This window comes from Uloborus diversus, chromosome 2 (assembly GCF_026930045.1).
Source record: "Uloborus diversus isolate 005 chromosome 2, Udiv.v.3.1, whole genome shotgun sequence".
In the NCBI taxonomy this organism is placed as follows: Eukaryota; Metazoa; Arthropoda; class Arachnida; order Araneae; family Uloboridae; genus Uloborus; species Uloborus diversus.
The window spans coordinates 51,561,215-51,582,121 of record NC_072732.1 but is presented as its reverse complement, the minus strand read 5'-3'; the positions used below and the strand labels follow the sequence as shown (position 1 = coordinate 51,582,121).

The window sequence follows — 20,907 nt, the reverse complement described above, 5'->3', positions numbered from 1 at the left end:
AAGATTGACTTTACTAGAGTACGTATAACTTGATAAAAGGTTATTTTTATCAAAAAAAAAAAAAAAAATGTTTGTGCGGCACTTGAATCTTTTCGCCAGGTAAAAGGTGAATAGTAGAAACGCTCTCTGGCAACTTCAAATCTTCAAAAAAAAAAAAAAGAAAGAAAAGAAATCTTGAATTTTGAAGATTCAGCAAGGTAACCAACTGGACTGACGGATGTCAATCTGCAAAAGTCAATTTCATCTGGTGAAGATCTGGTTTGGAGACTACAGCGCTATTTTCTCTCCTACCGGCCAAAATACGAACTAAATGTATTCTTTTCAAGATCAAAAACTCATATTCAAGATTTGTGACAATAAGAACCGTATGCTGTTTTCAACATTTTTTTAAAAATGTTTGTGCATTAATTTCTTTGTTTATTAAACATTTCACCTCTTTATAAGCGTTATGCGGCAATTTTGTAATTTCATTTGCAAAGATTGGAAAAATATTTTGGTATTGTTCGGAATTCCAACAGGAAAATTGAATCCAGTAAAAATGCTTCACTAATTGTGGACTTTTTCGGAACATGTTTTGCAGAAAAAGGAATATATTTTCAGAAACGATAAGCATTGTAAGAGTGAAACTTTGCATGCAGAATCATTGCATACAATATCTATTTTAACAAAGAGATTTAAAAAAATAAAATTTATCTTTACTTAAAAAGTGAAGCTAGTAATTAAATAAGATACTATATATTTAGTAGTACCTGATATTTTAAAGTCTAAAAGACATGAAAGCTACGGTAAAATATTTAAAATAGCGCAAGCGATGTTCAGTAAAATAATAGACACATTGTACAGTATCAATTTTATGACGGAAAGAAAATACAGAACAACAAAGCGAACAAAGACGCCGAGTTCCAAAGTTACATTTTACAAACTCCGAAGTAAAAGAATACTTTTGTTCGACCTCGGATGGACCGTTCATGTTTAATTTAATCACATTATCCAACTACATTAAAGAATACTTTGTAGCCATAAAGCAAATAGATAAGATAATTCTTCAATCAACGATAGTCTAATGAAATTAAGGACAAGTTAGGGCCCGAAGCCAAGGTCTATCGATTGGACTACAAAGAAAAGTCCAATAAGACTGACTCCTCACTGCTGGATGCCAGAAGTTGGCCCGATAATTGAATTAAAGCGTCTGTTATCGCAAAGCTGCAAAAACCCATGGAGCCAGTGTTTACGTCATCAAAAAATAAACAGCTTCGTCTTGGCATTGTGGTGCTACAATGTGCTGTCGGATGATGATGATGCAATTACGATTATTTAATAAAAGAGTTTAGTTTCTAAAAGCAATTACTGTTCAATAAAAAATAGTTTCGCTTATTAGATATGAATGTAAGGAAATTGAAAAACGAGCTTCAATACGGTCAACTTTGTAGCAATAGAAATTTTCAAGTTTGGAAATGCCTCTAAAAGGGAACTGATAAAAATTTATGACTTTTTATGAAACGAAAAAAAAAAGGCTACTTTAAGAACTGTGGGTCATGACCATTTGACAGGTTCTCCTGAAATGCGTTGCAAAATTAGCTTGGAACATGGCGCATGTGTGTAGATGCATTTCAAAACGATTTTTTTCTAAAATTCGATTTTGTTTTCTGACATTTATTTTGATGTGCTAAAAAAAAACATAAAATTTAAAAAAATGAAGTGGAAGTAATAAATTTGCCACTTTTTCTGAATCTTCCCAACATTAGTCCAAATTCAGCCCTAAAAATCAGGTGCTAAATCCAGAGTTATATATGACATCTATGGTGAGATTCCTATAAAGCAGGGGTTCTCAAAGTGTGTGCCACGGAAGGGGCGAGTTCTGCCACGAATGTTTACGATGTCAATAGAAATATATACAATATAGAGACAAATTAAGGTGCCCTGAGAAAATTTTATTTCTTGAAAGGGTTCGAATCGAAAAAGTTCGGGAAACGCAGCTGTAGAGACAAACCATTGGCGAGATTTCTCTGTAAAACTATCTTTCCCGCAGCAGTTCGCAACAAACTGGGAAGTGCAAGTGTGAAACACACTCCTCCCCATTCCAAGACTCTTAAAATTTTTTAGACTCTTTATTTTTGAGCAATCACGATTGCTTATTGTTCTCATTTGACTGTTTTGATGTCCTATCATTTTATTTTCCCACCTCCACCCTCTGCAGCATCACCGTCGACCGGGTCCTCACGATGCTGCTCCTATAGCGAAAGCCGTCTCCAGGCCGCATCCATGTCCTACACACACGCGCATACATACACAACTACACACACACGCGCACACACACACACAAACACACACACACGCATACACCTACACACACACACAAACCATACACACACATACACAAACACATACACACAACTACCCACACATTCATGCCTGCTCACAAACACAAACACATATGCCTACACACACATTCACATACCCCCCCCCCCCCACAAACACATTCATATACACAACTACCCACACACTTATGCCAGCACACAGACACAAACACACATGCCTACACACACATACACATACCCCCTACACACAAACACACACGTCCCCCACACACAAACACGCACGCCTACATACACACACTCGTGATTGCGAAAAACATAATTTGAATTCAAGATGTCAAAATTCAAATTAATTTTTTTTCTCCGTTTTGATTTTGAGTTTTTTATGCGACGCTTTCATTCGCATGCGGGAAGAGTTTGTATTTGTACACTTCCTCTACCTCTCCCCTCCCTATTACCGGGCCTGGATATACCCAATAAGGCCAAACTGAGGACAAGCAAACCAATTAGATCATTCCCAATTTTTTATGTAGAGTAGCAAAAGTTCGGGATATCGTGATTTTTTCGTTATCAAAAAGCCTAATTGGTGATAAAACATAAACACCAAGCAGTTTGTTATCAACAACAAAAGCGCAGCAACCGTTATTACAAAAGAGTCGTGTCGAAATTGTATGATCGTTTTCTTACAGTAAATTTTGTTTCTTCATGGTTCACTATAGTTTACCAGTATAAAAAGGTTGTCAATTGTCCTACATATGTCTTACTCATGTAGTTGACGAATTCAAAAAGAAAAATGTCGCTACGAATCGCCTTTTTTCCCTGTGATTCGAAAACCCTAGAAAAGTAGACAGTAACCCAATACGGCCATTATTAGTGTATTTAAGACTTCGATGTCCTGATGAGACACCGAAGGGTTGGATGGAGGATATGATACAGTGCTACATATCCTGCTAATATGCTCAGAAGTGACCAAAAAACAGAAAATAATGATTCATCAGTGCTACGAATGTGACGATTGATTTTTCTCCTTATTTGATAACATTTTTCAGTTTATCAAATGTGGTTTGATTTATTTTTACATTGAGAAAAAATAATTTTATTCATTTATTTATTTCTTAATTTGGCTTTTTTTTTCAAAGTTGGCCTTATTAGGGATCCCTGTTCCTAATAAAGCCAATTCGCCATACATTTTGTGAATCTAGCGACAACATAGTTCAACATACATTTTCACATGGAATTATCATTATTTTTTTTTTTTGAGTTATGTGATGAATATACAAAATTTGGAACCAGTTGAATCATAAAAGAGCGAGATACCCCTACCTATGACCTTTAAGGTGGTCATACTTGGCACATTTATCCTATTTTGATGAGACTTATTTCTAATGTTCACTTTTTACAAAAATTTTAAACAATCCCTATATTTTCCCATTGAGGCTGTGAGAAGCAAAGGAATCTAAGTAGACATTTTAAAGTTTTGAGAAAAACATGTTTAAAGTTCAAATCCTAGGTAGGCTTTCATTGATTTGTTTTTCCAAACATACTGTATATACTGCCGTGAGCAGGTAAACGGCAGTATCTGCAGAAATGAGTTTTCGAGATATTTGAAGAAACGCGTTTTGGATTCAATACTAACAATAAGAAAATGTTGGAATTAGACGTCTTTTTCGCGCCTTTTTTCAGCGGAAACCAATTAAGCAAGTTAGTACAATAAAGCTAACGTACAATCGATGACAAAAATGCAAAAAAAATGAAAAATCAAAAATTTGCAGTTACTGCCCTTTACCTGCACACAGCTGTATAATAGAACCCACCAGAGTTACTGGTACCATCTCTTGTTAAAAGAGAGGAAAAGCTTTCCTACCATTTGCAATGGCTATCTCCAAATTCTTATTTTCGGCACTTTCATCCCTTTGTCTCTCACTTCCTCAATTTCACCTTTTTCATTTTAAAAAAGTATTTCAGACATTCAACTTTGCATGCTCAATATTTAACTCATTCAACTTACCTTCTTCCGAACGGCTACTTCCGTACAGCACAAAAGGATCTCGATCCCTCGATGCTATCAAAAGAAAAAAAAAGTATGAGATAGAAGTAGATTCAATATCTCCTTTATTTCACCGCTTCTCTCTCCCGGTCCCCACCCCCACTAACTCCCCCCCCCCCAGTGACCAGTATCCTTTCTCGGATTGGAAACACATAAAAAGAATCTGGAGTAAACGCACTCACAAGAAATAAGATTGACTTAAAGGGATCCGGTTTGGGGCTGCATTAAAGCGTGATTGCAGATTCATATTCATAAGACTGTGTCTGGATGGAAGGGGAAATGATCCTAGAGGAGTAAATGATACGGTTTACGCTGTGATTGTTAGGACAGAAAAGCGCCATGAAGGACGATAACCTTTGAATTCCGTCCAAGTCATTTTCGGATCATAACGAAAGCAGTTGCATGAGGGATGACTTGGAGAGCTATCAAGAGACCATGCAGACAAACGACATACCGATATTTTAAATGTCTGAAACGTAATAGATACCGATTAAATATGTTTTGGAAACAATATTTCTTTGTAATATTATTAATGTAACGGGGTTTATGCTTTCCCTTCGGTAAGATGAAAGTGTAATTTTAGCATGCGTTTTTTTTAGTTATGCAACATGTTTCAAATTGTGACCTAAACTAAAAATCAAAAAGTAGAATTGACACAATAGCTCAGTTTATAAAAAGATGAAGGTAATCAACGTTAATAAGTATGTTGTGTTTGTGCTTAATAACGTACTTATAAACTAAAAATCAAAAAAGTAAAACTTTACAAATATAAACTTCACGAAAATGTGAAAGAAAATAATACAACGTTAATTATTGCGTTGTGTTTGTGCTTAATAATGTGCTTAGTTAAAATAAATCTAAAATAAAAAAAAGGAGACTTTATACAAAAACTAAGTTTGTGTAAAGATAAAAAATAACAATACTACGTCAATAAGAAAGTTGTGTTTGTGTTTAATAACGTGCATAATTAACATAAACTAAAAAATAAAAAAGTAGAATGGATACAATAACCAAGTTTCTAAAATATAAAAGATAATAACACAACGTCAATAAGTATGTTGTGGTTGTGCTTAATAACGTGTTAATTAACACAAACAAAAAATCAAAAAGTAGAATTGATACAACAACAACGTTTATGAAAAAATAAAAGATAATAAAACAACGTTATTAATGTTATGTTTGTGCTTGATAACGTGCTTAATTTGTGTTTATTGTTTGTGCTAATTAACGCTGCCCTTTTATTTTTCTTCAAAATGGTATTTATTACTCTTTGAAGTAGTACTTCGAAACATTTTTATTATTTTATCTTTTGAAATATTTTATAACACAAAATTCTATGTTTCGTAACACAAAATATTTTTTGTGAAAATTGCAAATATTCTACTGTTCAATGTTAAGCAAATGATTAGTGTGTGTGTGTGTGTGTGTGTGTGTGAGAGAGAGAGAGAGAGAGAGATGGATTCAGCTTAATGAACAAACAAAGAAAAAAATGCAAACTGTAAAAATATATAAAACTTTTTTCAAAGCATACTTACTATTAAATTTCAAATTAATTTTCGAAATACAACAAAAATGAGTCATGTATCAAACTAATCTTTAAAATGCAAAAAGAAACTGCTTATAAGTTATTTATACACATCTCTCAGAAATATTGATCGCTTCATTTCACTCGAAATACATGCCGCTGGAGGCATCAACACAGAAATGACAACTTTCCTAATAGGAGCACGTGTCATTCTTCTTGTCACTTACGATTGTTGGTTGGCAACAGCTGCTTTCATAACGCTTAACTAGATGAGCAGATGACATGCCTTGTCGTAATGAGATTTGGCGAACTCTGCTAACATGCTTTACGAAAGGCCTGGCGAAATTTGTTACACTGTTTTGGCATAATTATCCTAAAATTATCACTTTCGGTAACAGAACAAGTGAATTTAGGTCAAAAATATGTGAATGAATGTGAAGACATAATTGATAATCTATCTATACATAGAAGACAACAAGGCGTTTGTGTGCTTGTTTGTTTGTGGGGCGCGTTCCGAGAAAACAGAAAGTCTTTGAAGCATGAAATTTAGTATACGGAAGTAACGTGCTTGAAAATTAAATGAACGAATAATCAACGTTTTAACATAGAAAACTTGCAAATTGCAGTAATTTGCAGTTTTTGTGCACTAAAACGTTGGTTATTATACAGATGCAGTTTTTGCCGATGATGTGGTAAATAAACTTTCGGTAAATAAATTTGGAAAAGATTTCAGCTAGTATCTGAACAAAATATATGTTTAATGCAGTGATTATGCAATTTGCTTGCTTCTTTTTCCAATGCTGCGCACTTACTGTGAGGGCTTGGATCTCACTAATGTCAAAAAACACACTTACAGTTTCCCATATTTAAGTGCTTTGGCTGAAATTTGTAACTATTGATCTTGTCAGAGTGTTGAAAACGGGGACAGTTTTAAATCTAAATAAAATGATTGAATCAAACCCAAAAAGCACCCAAATAAATTAAAAACAAAACATGAACTGCATATTAATGAGGTTTAATTGGTAACCATACAAATCTTTATATTCAAATTTATCAATTTTTCATTGCAAAAAACTAATTTAATTAGTTGGTTGATAAAACTTGCACCAAATAAATAAAATTTCAACCAATTTCGTTTTCTACAAACATGATTGGGTAGAAAAAATAAAGTTAAAAAAAACTTTAGAACAAAATCAAACATAAAATTATCGAAAGGAATTATTTTTCAAAAAAATATTTATTTTATTCAAACGGAATTGATTGAAAAATTTGCGTTTTGCTTATTTATGTTTAGAGTAATTAATATTTCTGAAAAGTTTTGAAAGAACAGTTTTTAGAATTTTCTAAGAATCACTAATCAAGTTTTTTAAATCCTAACAAAAAGAAAAATAATTCTAAAAAGAAACAGTTCACTCGATTCTTACATTTTACAAAAACTGAAAAAACACAAAGGAACTTTCCTTCAAAAATACCTGAAGTTACTGGAAACAAACTTTATCCCGATTAAACTTCTTTTTTTATTCTCAATTAATTCAAATCAACAACTCGCCGACAGTTATTCGCCACTTTTGTTGTAATTTTTTTATTTGCAATACCTAAGTAGCATAAAAGAATATCAAAAACAGCAGTGAACTCAAAAAAGTAAAAAAAAAAAAAAAAATCGTATAAAATTGCATTTCCCGGCAGAATAATGATCTCTAGGAGAAAAAATGCTAGGATAGAAACCTCACCTAAAATTGGTATTTTGAGTAATGAAATTTTATTATTTAAAGATTTTTCCTTCAAATTGTATTTTTCTAAGTTTACATTGAAAGCATATCAATTCTCAAAAAGCATGAACTACATAATAAATAATTTATTTTTATTAATATTTTTTAAAGGAAAAATGTTCCCGCATTCCCGCAAAATAAATGCGTTTGATTAATCTTTCGAAAAGCAACAACAAGAAAACGAAAGTAGAAAAACTTTCATTTATAAGAAAAAGAAATCTCATTCTGTTGCCGCAAAAATCCTTTCTAGGAAATTTCTTGCGAAGTAAATGAAGAAGACAGAAGCTATTTAATGATTTCGTGAGAAAAAATCATCAGCAAAAATTTCACGAATTTAATATATTCCCATCTCACCTCTTGGAATGAAACATGCTACCATAAAAATTAGAAAACGAATAAAGAAATGCAAATTCTCTATCGTTCTATTATTATTCGGAAATATGTCGCAAAGAAATAGAAGGCGAAATAACTTCCTAGAAATTCCCGCAGTTTTTTCGTCCGTCATAAATAATAAGAAAATAAAAAGGAAAAGTTTTATCGGGAAAAAATACGCAGAGAGGAATAAAGAAAGAAACGTTCTAAGGGCTATTTAAATGCAAATATCGTTCCATAATGCATCTGGTGTAATTAAAATATTCCGAAAAGTAAAAGACATAAAAAGCTGTATTATCAATCATTTTTTTTTCTTTTGTCTTTAGATATTTGCTTTTATGATGATTAATTCAAATCATGAAACTAAATTAATAAAACTTTATTAAACATATTATCTATAGTTTGTAAGCGCTTGATTCAATCAAACAAAAATAAGCAACATTTGAGCATAGAAGGCGCTTTAGATTCTGTCGTCAAACAAGGAAATTTTGAGGGTTCCTCAGAAAATTGCAAAATTAGAAGTTGGTTATTTCACTGTATTTTAAATCTGATAAGGGAGGAATATATCAAAGGAGAAAATGAAGGACGAGGGCGAGATAGAATACGCCGTTGACACTTTTAGAAAGGATGTTTTCTCTCTCTTTTTTTTTTTTGGTGTGGGGGGGGGGTACTCCAGCCTTTTCGAAGAGTGCGTTGAGACAACTAATCCATATGTTTCATTACACACAATATATATATATATATATATATATATATATATATATATATATATATATATATATATATATATATATATATATATATATATATATATATATATATATATATATATATATATATATATATATATATATATATATATATATATATATATATATATATATATATATATATATATATATATATATAATCCCTGGAGAAAAAAAATATTACCGAAAGCTCATCAGAATTGGTTGTTATAAGGGAGCATAAGGGATCATCAAAAAGGATCTGTTTCTCAAACTCTTGGTTTGAGAGGTATAGACAATCAGTTTCTAGTCCACATTTTTGACAGATTATGCTGAGGACTCCTTTGGAATTTTGTGAATTTCACATTCAAAATAAGTTTATCTCACTTTTCTCATACCAGGTCCCTTTTCCGCCAGGCCCCTTTTGCCATTGAAACCCCTGACCTCTCCCTGTGGGGGTCATGGGGCCTCAAACCGAAAACTCTGCCACTGATGGAGAAGCTGCAGATGTAGAATGAACAATTTATTTAGCGATCCATGATTTTGTAAATTTGGGAATCACTGTTGTGACTCTCAAAATAGAGATCTTAAAATGTATGTGATTTCGGTTTTGCTCATACATTTAAAAACATCTGCATATTCAATAGTATTTCATGTAAAAACCTGATTGAATCTTGAACAGAATCGTTTACTTTTTTCAGAAAGCTCTACATGTATCTTAATCATTTATTTTGTTACAAAACAAATTGTTCAAAACTAATCTCCTGTTTATCAAGCATTATTCATAGATGAAATAATACAAATATACATTAGTCATTTGCAAGTTTTTTTTAAAGAATATAATCACATCTAGCTAAATACCAATAATTAATTCGTAGCGTTATGCAAATAGTTTTTCTATTGCACTTTAAATCATTTCAGTGTATATAATACTTACCGATTACGTTAATCGTTCTTAAGAGAAAATGATTAATTCGTGACGTCCCTATCGACCAATATTCTTCAAACAGATCGAACTTTTTCCCAACAGTTTAGAGATAAAAATGTGGTAGCAATGAATTATTTAAACAAAGAAGATAAAAGGTTTTCATTGTTTATCGGACAAAACACGGGGTTGGAAGAGGGGGGCGATTGCGAAAGTTTTCGGCAGGTTCATATTTCAAAAGCTCTCGCAAGGGGAAATCGATATTATACATTCACTAATCAATATTGGTAAACTGCGGAAACGGTGCTCGGAGCAAAAATCGAGTTCTTCCGAGATTAGTTTAGTAATTTCCGTTACTCGATAAGTACTGGGCAGATTCCACGTGGATTACAGTAACTAAAAGTGTTCAGATTTATGCCGTGATTTTTTTTCAATAAATTGAATATTTTTCAACAATTATATTTTAAATTGTTTAAAAACAAGCATTAACTTTCCTCCTACATCATCTTCCTATTAGCGTCCGGGTTTGCCTCCTGCTTAGCGCTATGCGTTGAAGCCAATCAAGCATTAACTAGATTTTAATACTTCTGGTATTTAATGTAATAGGAAATTATTTATTGAACAAAAAAGATCGTTTTTAAGACCTAGACGGCACCACAAACACGATAATTTATAGAAACGAAATCGTTAAAGACTATCAAGAACTTTGTAGACAAGTATCTATGCAATCGATTATTGCTAATTTGCTTAAAAAATTATTTCTTATAAATAGGTAAAAATTATCTTAACTAATTTTGTTTATAGCGTGACTTAAATAAATTCCGCGAATTTTCATGATAATGCAGTGCTGCAATAAGCGAAGCTTTTGTCTAGAGAATACTAGGCAAAATAGCTACACATACAATATTTTTAATGTACGAATTTCGTGTATCACGAATTTCGACTCTTTCTCTCTCTCTTTCTGCTTCTCTAAGTAAGTTTGAGCTCTTTTCGAGTGTATCAATAGAGTTTTCCTCACAAAATAGACAAAATAAGACATAACAGCATAACTTCTTGACTAACCATTCGAAAAATTACAACTATTCTAGCTCCATACAAACTACGTGACCACGTTTGCCATGGAATTAGCAGTTTTTCTCATAAAATAGGTAAAACAAAACATAACAATTTATCTTTAAAACTACGCCACTGGAAAAATTACAATTATTTTAATTTCATGAATACTGTCTGATCACGTTGGCCATAGAATTGGCAAGCGACCAGTTAAGACGATTCTATCTGAATGAGGGAAAAACGGGAGAAAAAATTGATGGCGTGCTCCGTCTCTTTCAACGAGATTCTGCTTAATTTAGAGGCAAACATATCTGTAATGGCAAACAGGCGTCCCTTCAAACTAATAGATGAGTTATCTTTTGTCTGTAAAGCTCATAATCACCTTTACGCGTCTGCACAAACTCTGGTACGGGAAATATATTCGCGGTCTAGTCATGGAACCGGTTCATTGACGGCAACCTTCCTTTACTTGAATGTATAGTCAGCTTGTTTTTAACAGCATGTTTCCAAAGTAGCACCTTAAACACGCACTAAAGTAGAATAACTCAAAACCGAAACTGCATTTCAATGCACTTTTTTAACAAACAATTTTAATCTTTCTTACCTCTACACATGCCTCCAGTGCAATTGCTGGTGGCTAGATCTTTCCCTGTGCAATATCGTCCTCCGTTACTTGGTGGCGGATTGCTGCAAGTTCGTCTTCTGTGATGCTTGCAGTCGGGACTGCAAGTCGACCACGAAGACCAAGACGTCCAACGGCCATCTTCAGCTGTAAAATACAATTGGAAAATATATGGATGAAATATCTCTCCATGCATGCAAAAAAAAAGTATGTATCACTACGCGGTGTACTTTGGGGTGACAATTGAAGCGGTGAGAAGCAAAGGGATGTAAGTGGACATTTTCCGACTTTGAGCAAAACGCGTTTTTAAAGTTGTGCTCCTGGGTAGGCTATCACGAAAACGTTTTTAAAATTATGCTGTATAGCTGCACCTAAAAGGCCTATATTTTGCCCCTAAACAGAGGAGAGGTTCACCTTCCATTTGTACTGGTTATCTCCAAATTTTTAATTTTGGCCCTTACATCTTGGCACTTTGCTTCTCACTTACCACAATTGTTCTAAACTTCCTTTCTCTAAATTTCCAAGATAGTTGTTGTAAATTAAATTCTGAGCAATGTTACCAACCAACAAAGGTAATTGAATGGGTTTCTAGAAGAAGAGCATATATTACCAGTGGAAGAATGGTGCATATGTATGCACCATTCTTCTGTGTTCTATTCACACTGTATTCTATTCTTCTTCTGTGTTCTATTCTACTGTGCAGTGGGCATATGTATAATTGATCTTCATTAATATTTACTCCTTCCTGTCCTAGAAGAAGGGCATATGGCATACGTTGCAAAGTAAACATAAAATTTTTAATTTGTAACATATGCCCTTTTTCTAGGGACCCATTCAATTAGTTTTTTTTCTTTCAATGCAATATTTTATGTTTTCAAACAAAAATATTTTGAATTTTAAATATCCGTTTCTCTTGCAAATCTTTAAAAAAAAAAAAAACGCAGCTTAAAAGCTCACAGAAATACACGATTACTGTCGTTGATATTTTTCAAACGTGGGACGTCTTGTCAAGAAAGAATAAAATTGCAATAAAGCCGATATCATACAAAATCCTTTAAAAATAGTTGATTTATAACTTTTGATATCAACAGAATTGATTCTGACATAAACTCTCTTCCCAGAAAAAACGTACTCAGCTTAAATCTCAAAGCTTTAAAACTTTTCTCCAATCTAGCCATTTATGCCATAAATATTTCAACTCCCCTTCATCAATCTTCGCTAAATTATCGAGGGTAGAAAATCGAAAGAGCAAGACGTCAGACCAATATTTTTAATGTCATTGATCCAGAAAAGAAAATACGGTTCATCTTTCTTTATTCCGCTCTTTTTTTTATCATAAATTCTCGATTAATCCACCGATCCTTGCGTGGCTTAAGGAACTATTTACTTATCAAAATTATGTAATGTATGTGCTTTTATTGATCACTTAATTTTGCTTCAAGGAACTAGAACTACTAATGTTTTCATTTTGGCAGTTAAAGCTTTTGTATTTTTAAAACTTAACGCATAAAAACTGAGTTGTAGTTTAGTGCATCAAAATATAGCCCAATAGCTTTTCGTTGGTTTTTATAATCCAAATGTTTATCTGAAACTCTAACCAAAACTACGCAAAAAAGTTTCAACTGGAAATGACAGGAAAAGACTACACTTTGGAAGCAGAGGGGGGGGGGGGGGTGAGCAACAAATAGGGTATTGCTAATGTTTGAAAACTAAATCATGTTGGTCTATTTATGCAATTCATAACACTCTTTTGCATATCTCATAAACAAATATATCAAATATTAAATCTTTTTGACATTTTTACTCATGAATTCAATATTTTTCTATAATATTATTTTGATTTAAAAAAAATTATTATACTAGAAAAGTATACAAAACACCCAGTGATATTACAATGATTATAGAACGCGTTAAAAACTACAGTAAACGATTTTTAAAAATAATTCACAACAGAAAAAAAGACGCAGTAAAAGTAAAGATTCAAAAGACTCTAAAAAGGAGCCAAAACGGATTTTTAAAATAGGTAGGGAAAAAAGCAAAGCTTAAAGAATTCAGCGAAACATTAAATAAGCTAGATTTTTATTTTCCTACACAAGAATTCTTAGCAGCTTGGAACCACGTGTGGGGCTACTTTCATTGATATTTGAAATTGAAATGTCTCACAACAGCCTACTGTTAATGAGAGAGCAACCACTTTTCAATAACAGATGCTGTTTTGAGGCAAAATTTTCAAACTCATTTTGAAAATCGTCTTTTCTCTAACCTCATATATAAATAGATATTTCAGTTGGGATACTTTACTGATGCGATCAATACATATATCACTGCTGCAAATGAATCAGTGTGCATTTCAATGATGCAAGTGAATCTGAATATTTCACTTGATCCTGGCTCGCCATGTGTTTCACTTTTGGTAGATTCCACCGTTGGGATAAATTTGACTAAATGTTTCTTTATATTTTGTATGTATGAACAAATTATTCACGGATAAAATTTGCAGACCTTTACTTTATTTGTGTGATTTGCATGTCTGTTATTTTTTAAATTAATATTATATTAATAATTATTATTATTTCTTCTTCGTCTTCTTTCTTTTTCTTTTTTGATGATTAAGTAGACCTGTCACATTGCTGGGCATTCTTTTGAACATCTCTTTTAGACTTCGCGATTCTAACGAAAAAGTTTCCAATATTAATAAACTATTGTTCTTTTTTTATAAATATATACTTAGCTTTAAGACTAATTAATTCTTAGTGTAAGTTTCAGAAAGAAAAAAAAATAGTTTACCAAAGAACGAATAAATACTTTTCTGCAACAAAGTAACGGTTAGAAACAACGTAATGAACCACAGAGCACCACATACTGCAGATACGTGTTTCGGGGTTTCATGGAATCCCTTTTTCAATGCAAAAAAGTGTTAGCTTTGGATGTAAAGCCCCACTTTTCTGCATTAAAGAAAAAGGGGTTCCTTGAAACCCGTACCAGGTGACAGCAACTTTTTTTCACATTTGTGCATCAATTACGTAGTTTTTTATGGTTAAATAGTAAACCATTCCACAGAAAATCAGATAATTTGTCCTGCACGTGATAATTCAACGTTTTATTTCAAAAGTTGTAACTAAAAACGTAAAAAACAAAAGTCCTTCGCCTCAAAATCCACCAGGGCAGTCATTTTGAATTGTTCCGGGGAGGGGGGGGGTAGCAAATGGTGCATACTCAACACAAATTTTTCTGGAGAAGAGCAATAACTCCGTCCACTTTTATGAAATATTAATTCTTCCTGGCCAGGGGGTAAATTGATCCGGAGCCCCCTAAATGACGGGCCTGGCACATGCGGGATTTCCTGGGCAAAAAAAAAAAAAAAAAAAAAAAAAAAAAAAAATATATATATATATATATATATATATATATATATATATATATATATATATATATATATATATATATATATATATATATATATATATATATATATACATATATATATTATTACACGCTTTTAAATGCTATGTAGAGCTGTCACGTACAAGACAAAACGTCTTAATAAAAATAAGTATGCAAGTTTTTAAACTAATAACCGCAAAAACGCTTCCCTGAAATAAAAATATAATTACTAATAGTATTCTAAAATTAAGAACGAGAATGAATAAAAAGAACGAAGCTTTCCTACTTCGTGTGTATGCATAAGCTAACATTTTTGCTTCTTCATTTTTTCTACGGATAATGTTTTTATTTTAATTAAAGCTCTTAAGTTTTTACTTAACTTTTTATTTATTTTTTTAGAAACGTTAATTAAGGTTTATGCAAATGAAAAATTTTGCAACTTTTCGTTCGTGTTCAAGTATCGGTTCTTCTGTAAAACTGGAGTTGAAAGAAATTGATGAGAAGTTAATTTTTAATCTTTTTTTTTTATTATTTCAATGAATCAGACTTAGCAAGAATATTTTTACTGTTTCTATGGTTTAAGGAATCCTTTTCATTTCAATCCACTTATACAAAATTAAGATTTTACATTATGTGATAATAACTATTTTGACTTTCATAGAAACATTTCGCCATGAAAATTTTAATAAGCTTTTCTTGTAATAAGATAATAAGATACAGTCATAATAAAGCATTAATTTTTTTTTTTTTTTTTTTGATGAAGTGTTATCAATTTAATGAAGATGTTCTTTTTACCTACGTAATATAATCAAAGGAGAAAAACATATAAATCAGAAAAAATGAAACACGCTCATACCCCCCCCCCCCCCCCACACACACACACTCACAGAAGCTCAAGTAAAGAAATTATCAAATTTAGAAATTCCAGACATTAATGTTCTGGACAGCTACCAAATAGTAGAACCCAGTGCTGATTCAAAGGATGGTTGATGAGATTCATGACCTGGGTCCGTCTAATACCTTAGCAACCAGTTCTTTCAGAACAAGAATCTTCCAGAAGCTTTGTAACACTATTTTCCACAAACTTTGCGAAATAATCTGTCTGGCGTCTAAAATTTTACAATGTTTGAATGCCTCTGGTGGTGTACCCTCCCCCCCCCCTCGGATACAAACTACCATTTTAGAGGGGGATCATGTTGAAGAATGACGCTCCTCCCCCTCCCTGAACGAACCTACGGTTTTGGGTACGAAAAATTTCTGAAACAATAAATAAAAAGCACCAAATAAGCCAGGAATATGGCACTAAGTAGAGTATAAACGTTACTAATAAATTTCACAAGCTAGGAAAAGATGTAGTTTCTCAAATATTAAAAATAATTAATGAATTGAAAAGAATACTGAAATTGTTTACATTTTATTCATGAAGTTTTTTAATACAGTGGGAACGAATAATATTTCGACGGTTTAGGGGGGTCACGACTCCCATGATACTTCCCCACCTCTGCTTCAGTGACCATTGATAGTCTACAACCACGTTTTAGAGACTTCAATTTCTAAAACTTACCGGGGGAGTCCCGAACCAACTGAATGAACCCGCATATTGCACCCCATGACCCTCTCCCTCTCCTCATCTCTTCCGATTTGTGATATCTTCAGTAATGATCCTATCCAAACCAGAAGCTGAATCCGGCCTTAAGTAGAATTGCGTTTGTCAATATACACTAATAGAAATGCTTGCGAATATTAATTTTTATCAAAAATACCTTTTTTTCAACTGCTTTCAATCATAGGGGATCTTCAAACAGAACTTTGGGCAAAACTTAGCGTTCCTCCTTTTTTAATTCTGTTCAACAGAAAATAAACCAGAGAGGGAAATTTCCACGATACAGTCGAATAACTTGAGTTTTTTTTAATTTCAACTTTGGAATTCAATTGGAATTCAAAATTAGGAATCAGTTTAAAATATCAACGCTAAATTTGAATAACATACCCAAACCTATGCTTTCAAAAAATTTAAGTTCTTACGACAAGGTTTGAATTATATTTAAAAAATATTATTCTACTTTCAATGAATGTCCTGATCGTAGTTTTTTTCTTTTTTGTAAATGGAAACGATAATATACAACGTACAGGATGTAAACAACCCTTGCATACAGAAACGGAACAAAAATTCAAACACGCTTATCAAGTAATAGCGTGAATATCAACAACAAAATGTATAAATGTAACGGAACAACATTATACTTCCTAGCGTCTAACCTCCACACCGCACCCAAACAAGCTTATTCCAAATCTCGAAGCAAGAAAACTTCAGGACACGGCTGCTAATGACAGCTCATTTTGTCTTGGTATTTTGCTTCGCGACATCGAACAATCCTTTAACCAGTCTTCGAAGAGTGCCCAGCACCGATCGGTGCAGACGACTCATCGATTCTAATCATGGGCTCATAAAAATGGATGGAACGATCGTCGAACATGACGTTCCAATGACTTCATGTCACAACCCAGAGACACGCAAACCTCTTTCGCGAGTGGTTATAAATTAATTAAACTCAGCAGGATGGGGTATTTTGCTGCCTTCTTTATGGCGTTTTACCCTTTGGATGTTAAATGTCTAGCGGTAGATCACGTGGGGGAAATAATGAGATTTCACCAGAGAACGGATTAATTTCCAGTGTTTATGTGGCAAAATTAATTAGTTGCAGTTTGCTCCTAAAAATATGGATGCGTTCTCAATAAGTATTTTTTGGAACTACTAAAAATTCAAATGCTTTTTGAGAAACATTTTTATTTTTAAATATTTAAATGTTTTTAAGGAACTATGCACATTTATTATAACAGAACAGTTTGGCAGTCTTGATTTTTTTTTAAAAAAGTATTTTATTTATTTATTGTTACGCCAAAAATGAAGTTTTGAACAACTAAACTTATTTTAATCATATTGCACCTCATGACCCTCTCCCTCTCCTCATCTCTTCCGATTTGTGATATCTTCAGTAATGATCCTATTCAAACCAGAAGCTGAATCCGGCCTTAAGTAGAATTGCGTTTATCAATATACACTAATAGAAATGCTTGCAAATATTAATTTTTATCAAAAATACCTTTTTTTCAACTGCTTTCAATCATAGGGGATCTTCAAACAGAACTTTGGGCAAAACTTAGCGTTCCCTCACATGCAACTAAACTTCTGTATAAAAGCTGACATAGGCATACATTTTATCTTTATGTATTTGTACAAAAAACTAAATGAAATTACATTTACTTCATGAACTATGATTTTTAAATGACTAAGTAATTGTTTTAAAGTGTTAAGCTTATTATTGTATTTATTACTTGTATGTTCATTGCATTCTTATTATAGGAGGCCTTTGCATCATTTTAAACGAATTTACAGTTTGAAAAATTTGGAACGTCTCATGCAATACATGAAGATATAAATCGTCGAATTTCTTCGCACATGCGCATTGTGCAATACTCGGCAAATTTTCCAATAGCTTCTACGCTTTTTCTCGTTCTAGTCTTTTAATAAAAAAATCTTCATTCACATTGTATCCTTTAGAAAAGAAAACTTTACAAGAAGTGCTTGTATTCATGATCTGTCTGCGCACCTTAAAGGTTTTTGACTCGTGCTGATTGCCAGATATGTTCTATACATTGTTTCATTTCGGGAATCAATCCAAACAAATCTGGCAGTCGACATTCATGCAAAGGAACAAAATTCAAACGAGCAAATGCAAAACTAAAACTACAATAACTCAAGAACAGCAAGACAAAAAGACGCTTTATCACTAGAAGGTCCTGACATCCCGGTGTAATTCTAAACTGTCTGCGTTATTCTGGGAGTTTCTGCCAATACTATGGGAAGTAAAAGTATGGGTTCGAATTGATAGTAAGAGTTCCTCAAATCTGGACAAATATAAAAAAAATACATTTTACGTAGTAAATCCAATCGGACGCAACATGAATTACTTAGTTTTCCATTAACTTTTTGATGAGCGGGAAACGGTAACAATTTTAAGTTGAAATATAAGCATGGATTCAGGATTGGTATTGTTGGCTATGCAAAGAGCATTCGTCTCTGATTGCTATAAATTAATATTAAGTTAGAAAATTTTATATTTTGGAAAATATAAACTGCAACATGATGCGAAATTTAACTTATGCACATCGACTAAGTGCTACAGAACACACTGTATTTTTAGTTGCCGAAATTAACTGGTAATCAATGCAGTAAATTCTTGTTTATTAACCAGTGATGTCCTTAGAAAGTGTTCAATTCATTCAAATATTACATTACAAGTGGCGTTTTGATTCGATCTTAACTATATAAACATTCCAAATCGATGACCCCATCAACAGTATATTATCTTATAACTCTAATTCTTGGTATCTCTTACCATCCGAAGTCTTTTAGATGTCTACAGGTTGAGACTAATCTCTTGAACAAAATTTTTAGCCCTCCTAAAAGCTTTAGAAGCAAGAATCATGGAACATATAGTCGCAAACGCAATGCTGACGCGCTACATGCACATAAAGTCGGAAACTGATAAATGCAAAACTGGTCACTTTTTTTTGCATAAAGACGATTCTACGCAACATTTTAGTTTTTTTAAAAAATTCAAAACGGTTGTTGAAATTTGCGACCTTTAGCTGTAATACATGTATGGCAATGACAAAAAAGTCACTGTCGCAAAACCGAGTCATTCCGACAAACTTTCATCGATCGCTGCGTCTTTGTTGCGACACATGTACTAGAGCTACTACAGGTCAAAACTTTTAACAACTGCTTTTCCTTACCTTTCTTAAAAACTAAAATATTATGTTAAAATCCCCTTGGTGCAATAAATCTGTGATCTGTTTTGCATCCATAAGTTTCTGCCTTTGTGTTTTAGCATTGAGTTTGCAACCACATGTTCTCACATGATTCTTACTTCTTGTATTCCCCTCCAACACCACTCAAAGTTTTGCCAAAGAATTTCGACTCACCTTGTAGATATCTATAAGACTTAGGTTGGTAAGAGATACCAATAATTGGAGTTTGAGTATGCTGCTCCTAGGGTCATCGATTTGGAATGTTTATGTAGTTATCATATCGAAACGTCACTTGCAACCCTGTATAACTCAACATAATTCAATTTATTGAAACAAGTCATTCACAATTAAATATATTTTATATTTTTAATGCGTCCTGTAACATTAAAAAAAAAAAATTCTTCGGCGAGCTGGTGTTACAAAATCATGCAGATGTATAAATTCTGCCACATCCGTTGTATTGCATGCTTTTGCATAGTTTATGTCCGGCAGAAATATCAGCGTCTCTGGGACGACATAGTGAAGTAAAAGGGGCGTTCCAGCGTTAAAAGTTGCACTCTGCGTGTACCCTTAAATATTCGACATCACGCTCACAAGCGATTAAATACAATTTTAATGATCCCGTGGGGGTATTCTAGATCTTCGATTTCTGTAATCGTGCCTTCTCATCGAGAAGCGAACTTGATGGCGTAAGAGCTTCAATGAGAATTTATTTCAGAATTTATAGATTTATTAGGGAGAGTCGTTTCGCTTAAGTCCCTTGATGAATTAAAGGATACTTACATCGGGAATAGATTGGGGCAATATTCCGATGAGTTATAGCTCATGCTAATTCGTGGGCAGGAAACGGTAAACCCTCCTGGTTTCTTGACATTTATAGGGATAATTCAATTCTAAAGTTGCGGTATAAAAGTGGTGGATTTTCAGATGACTATTATGAAGTAAATTACTAAGTACTCCTTTGTGCCCTTTGAAGCGCGGTTTCTCATTTTATAGTTAACCTTTACGCTGCCAAAACAGTGTTTCATAAAGCAATATAACTCATTATTTGGTCGTATTTTTACAATTTTACGGCTTTACTACAATTTAAACCTTGGTATAAATTGAACTGTTAATGATAACTAGTAGGATGAAAGCGGTAAATCTCTCTCTCTCTCTTTTCTTTTATCAGAATGATTCAATTCTAAAGTTTTGGTATGAAAGGGGTGGATTTTCGGATTACTGCTATGAAGTAAATTACTAAGTCTTGTTTGTGGCTTTAGGGGAGGTTGTTTCTCCTTTTATAGTTTACTATTGTGATACTAATATAATCTCAATAAGCAATCTCAGTGGTGGCGTATTTTTATAATTTC

General features: G+C 32.9%; 1 protein-coding gene across 1 annotated transcript in view; it reads right to left on the bottom strand.

Moving 5' to 3' along the window:
- Positions 1-20,907, bottom strand: part of LOC129216314 (netrin receptor UNC5C-like) — a 135,289-nt gene that overhangs the window by 23,213 nt on the left and 91,169 nt on the right. The window contains exons 7-8 of the mRNA XM_054850524.1: positions 11,339-11,503; positions 4,324-4,377 (exon numbers count right to left, since the gene is read on the bottom strand). Coding sequence (XP_054706499.1) covers positions 4,324-4,377; positions 11,339-11,503 — 219 coding nt within the window. The remainder of the gene's footprint in view (positions 1-4,323; positions 4,378-11,338; positions 11,504-20,907) is intronic.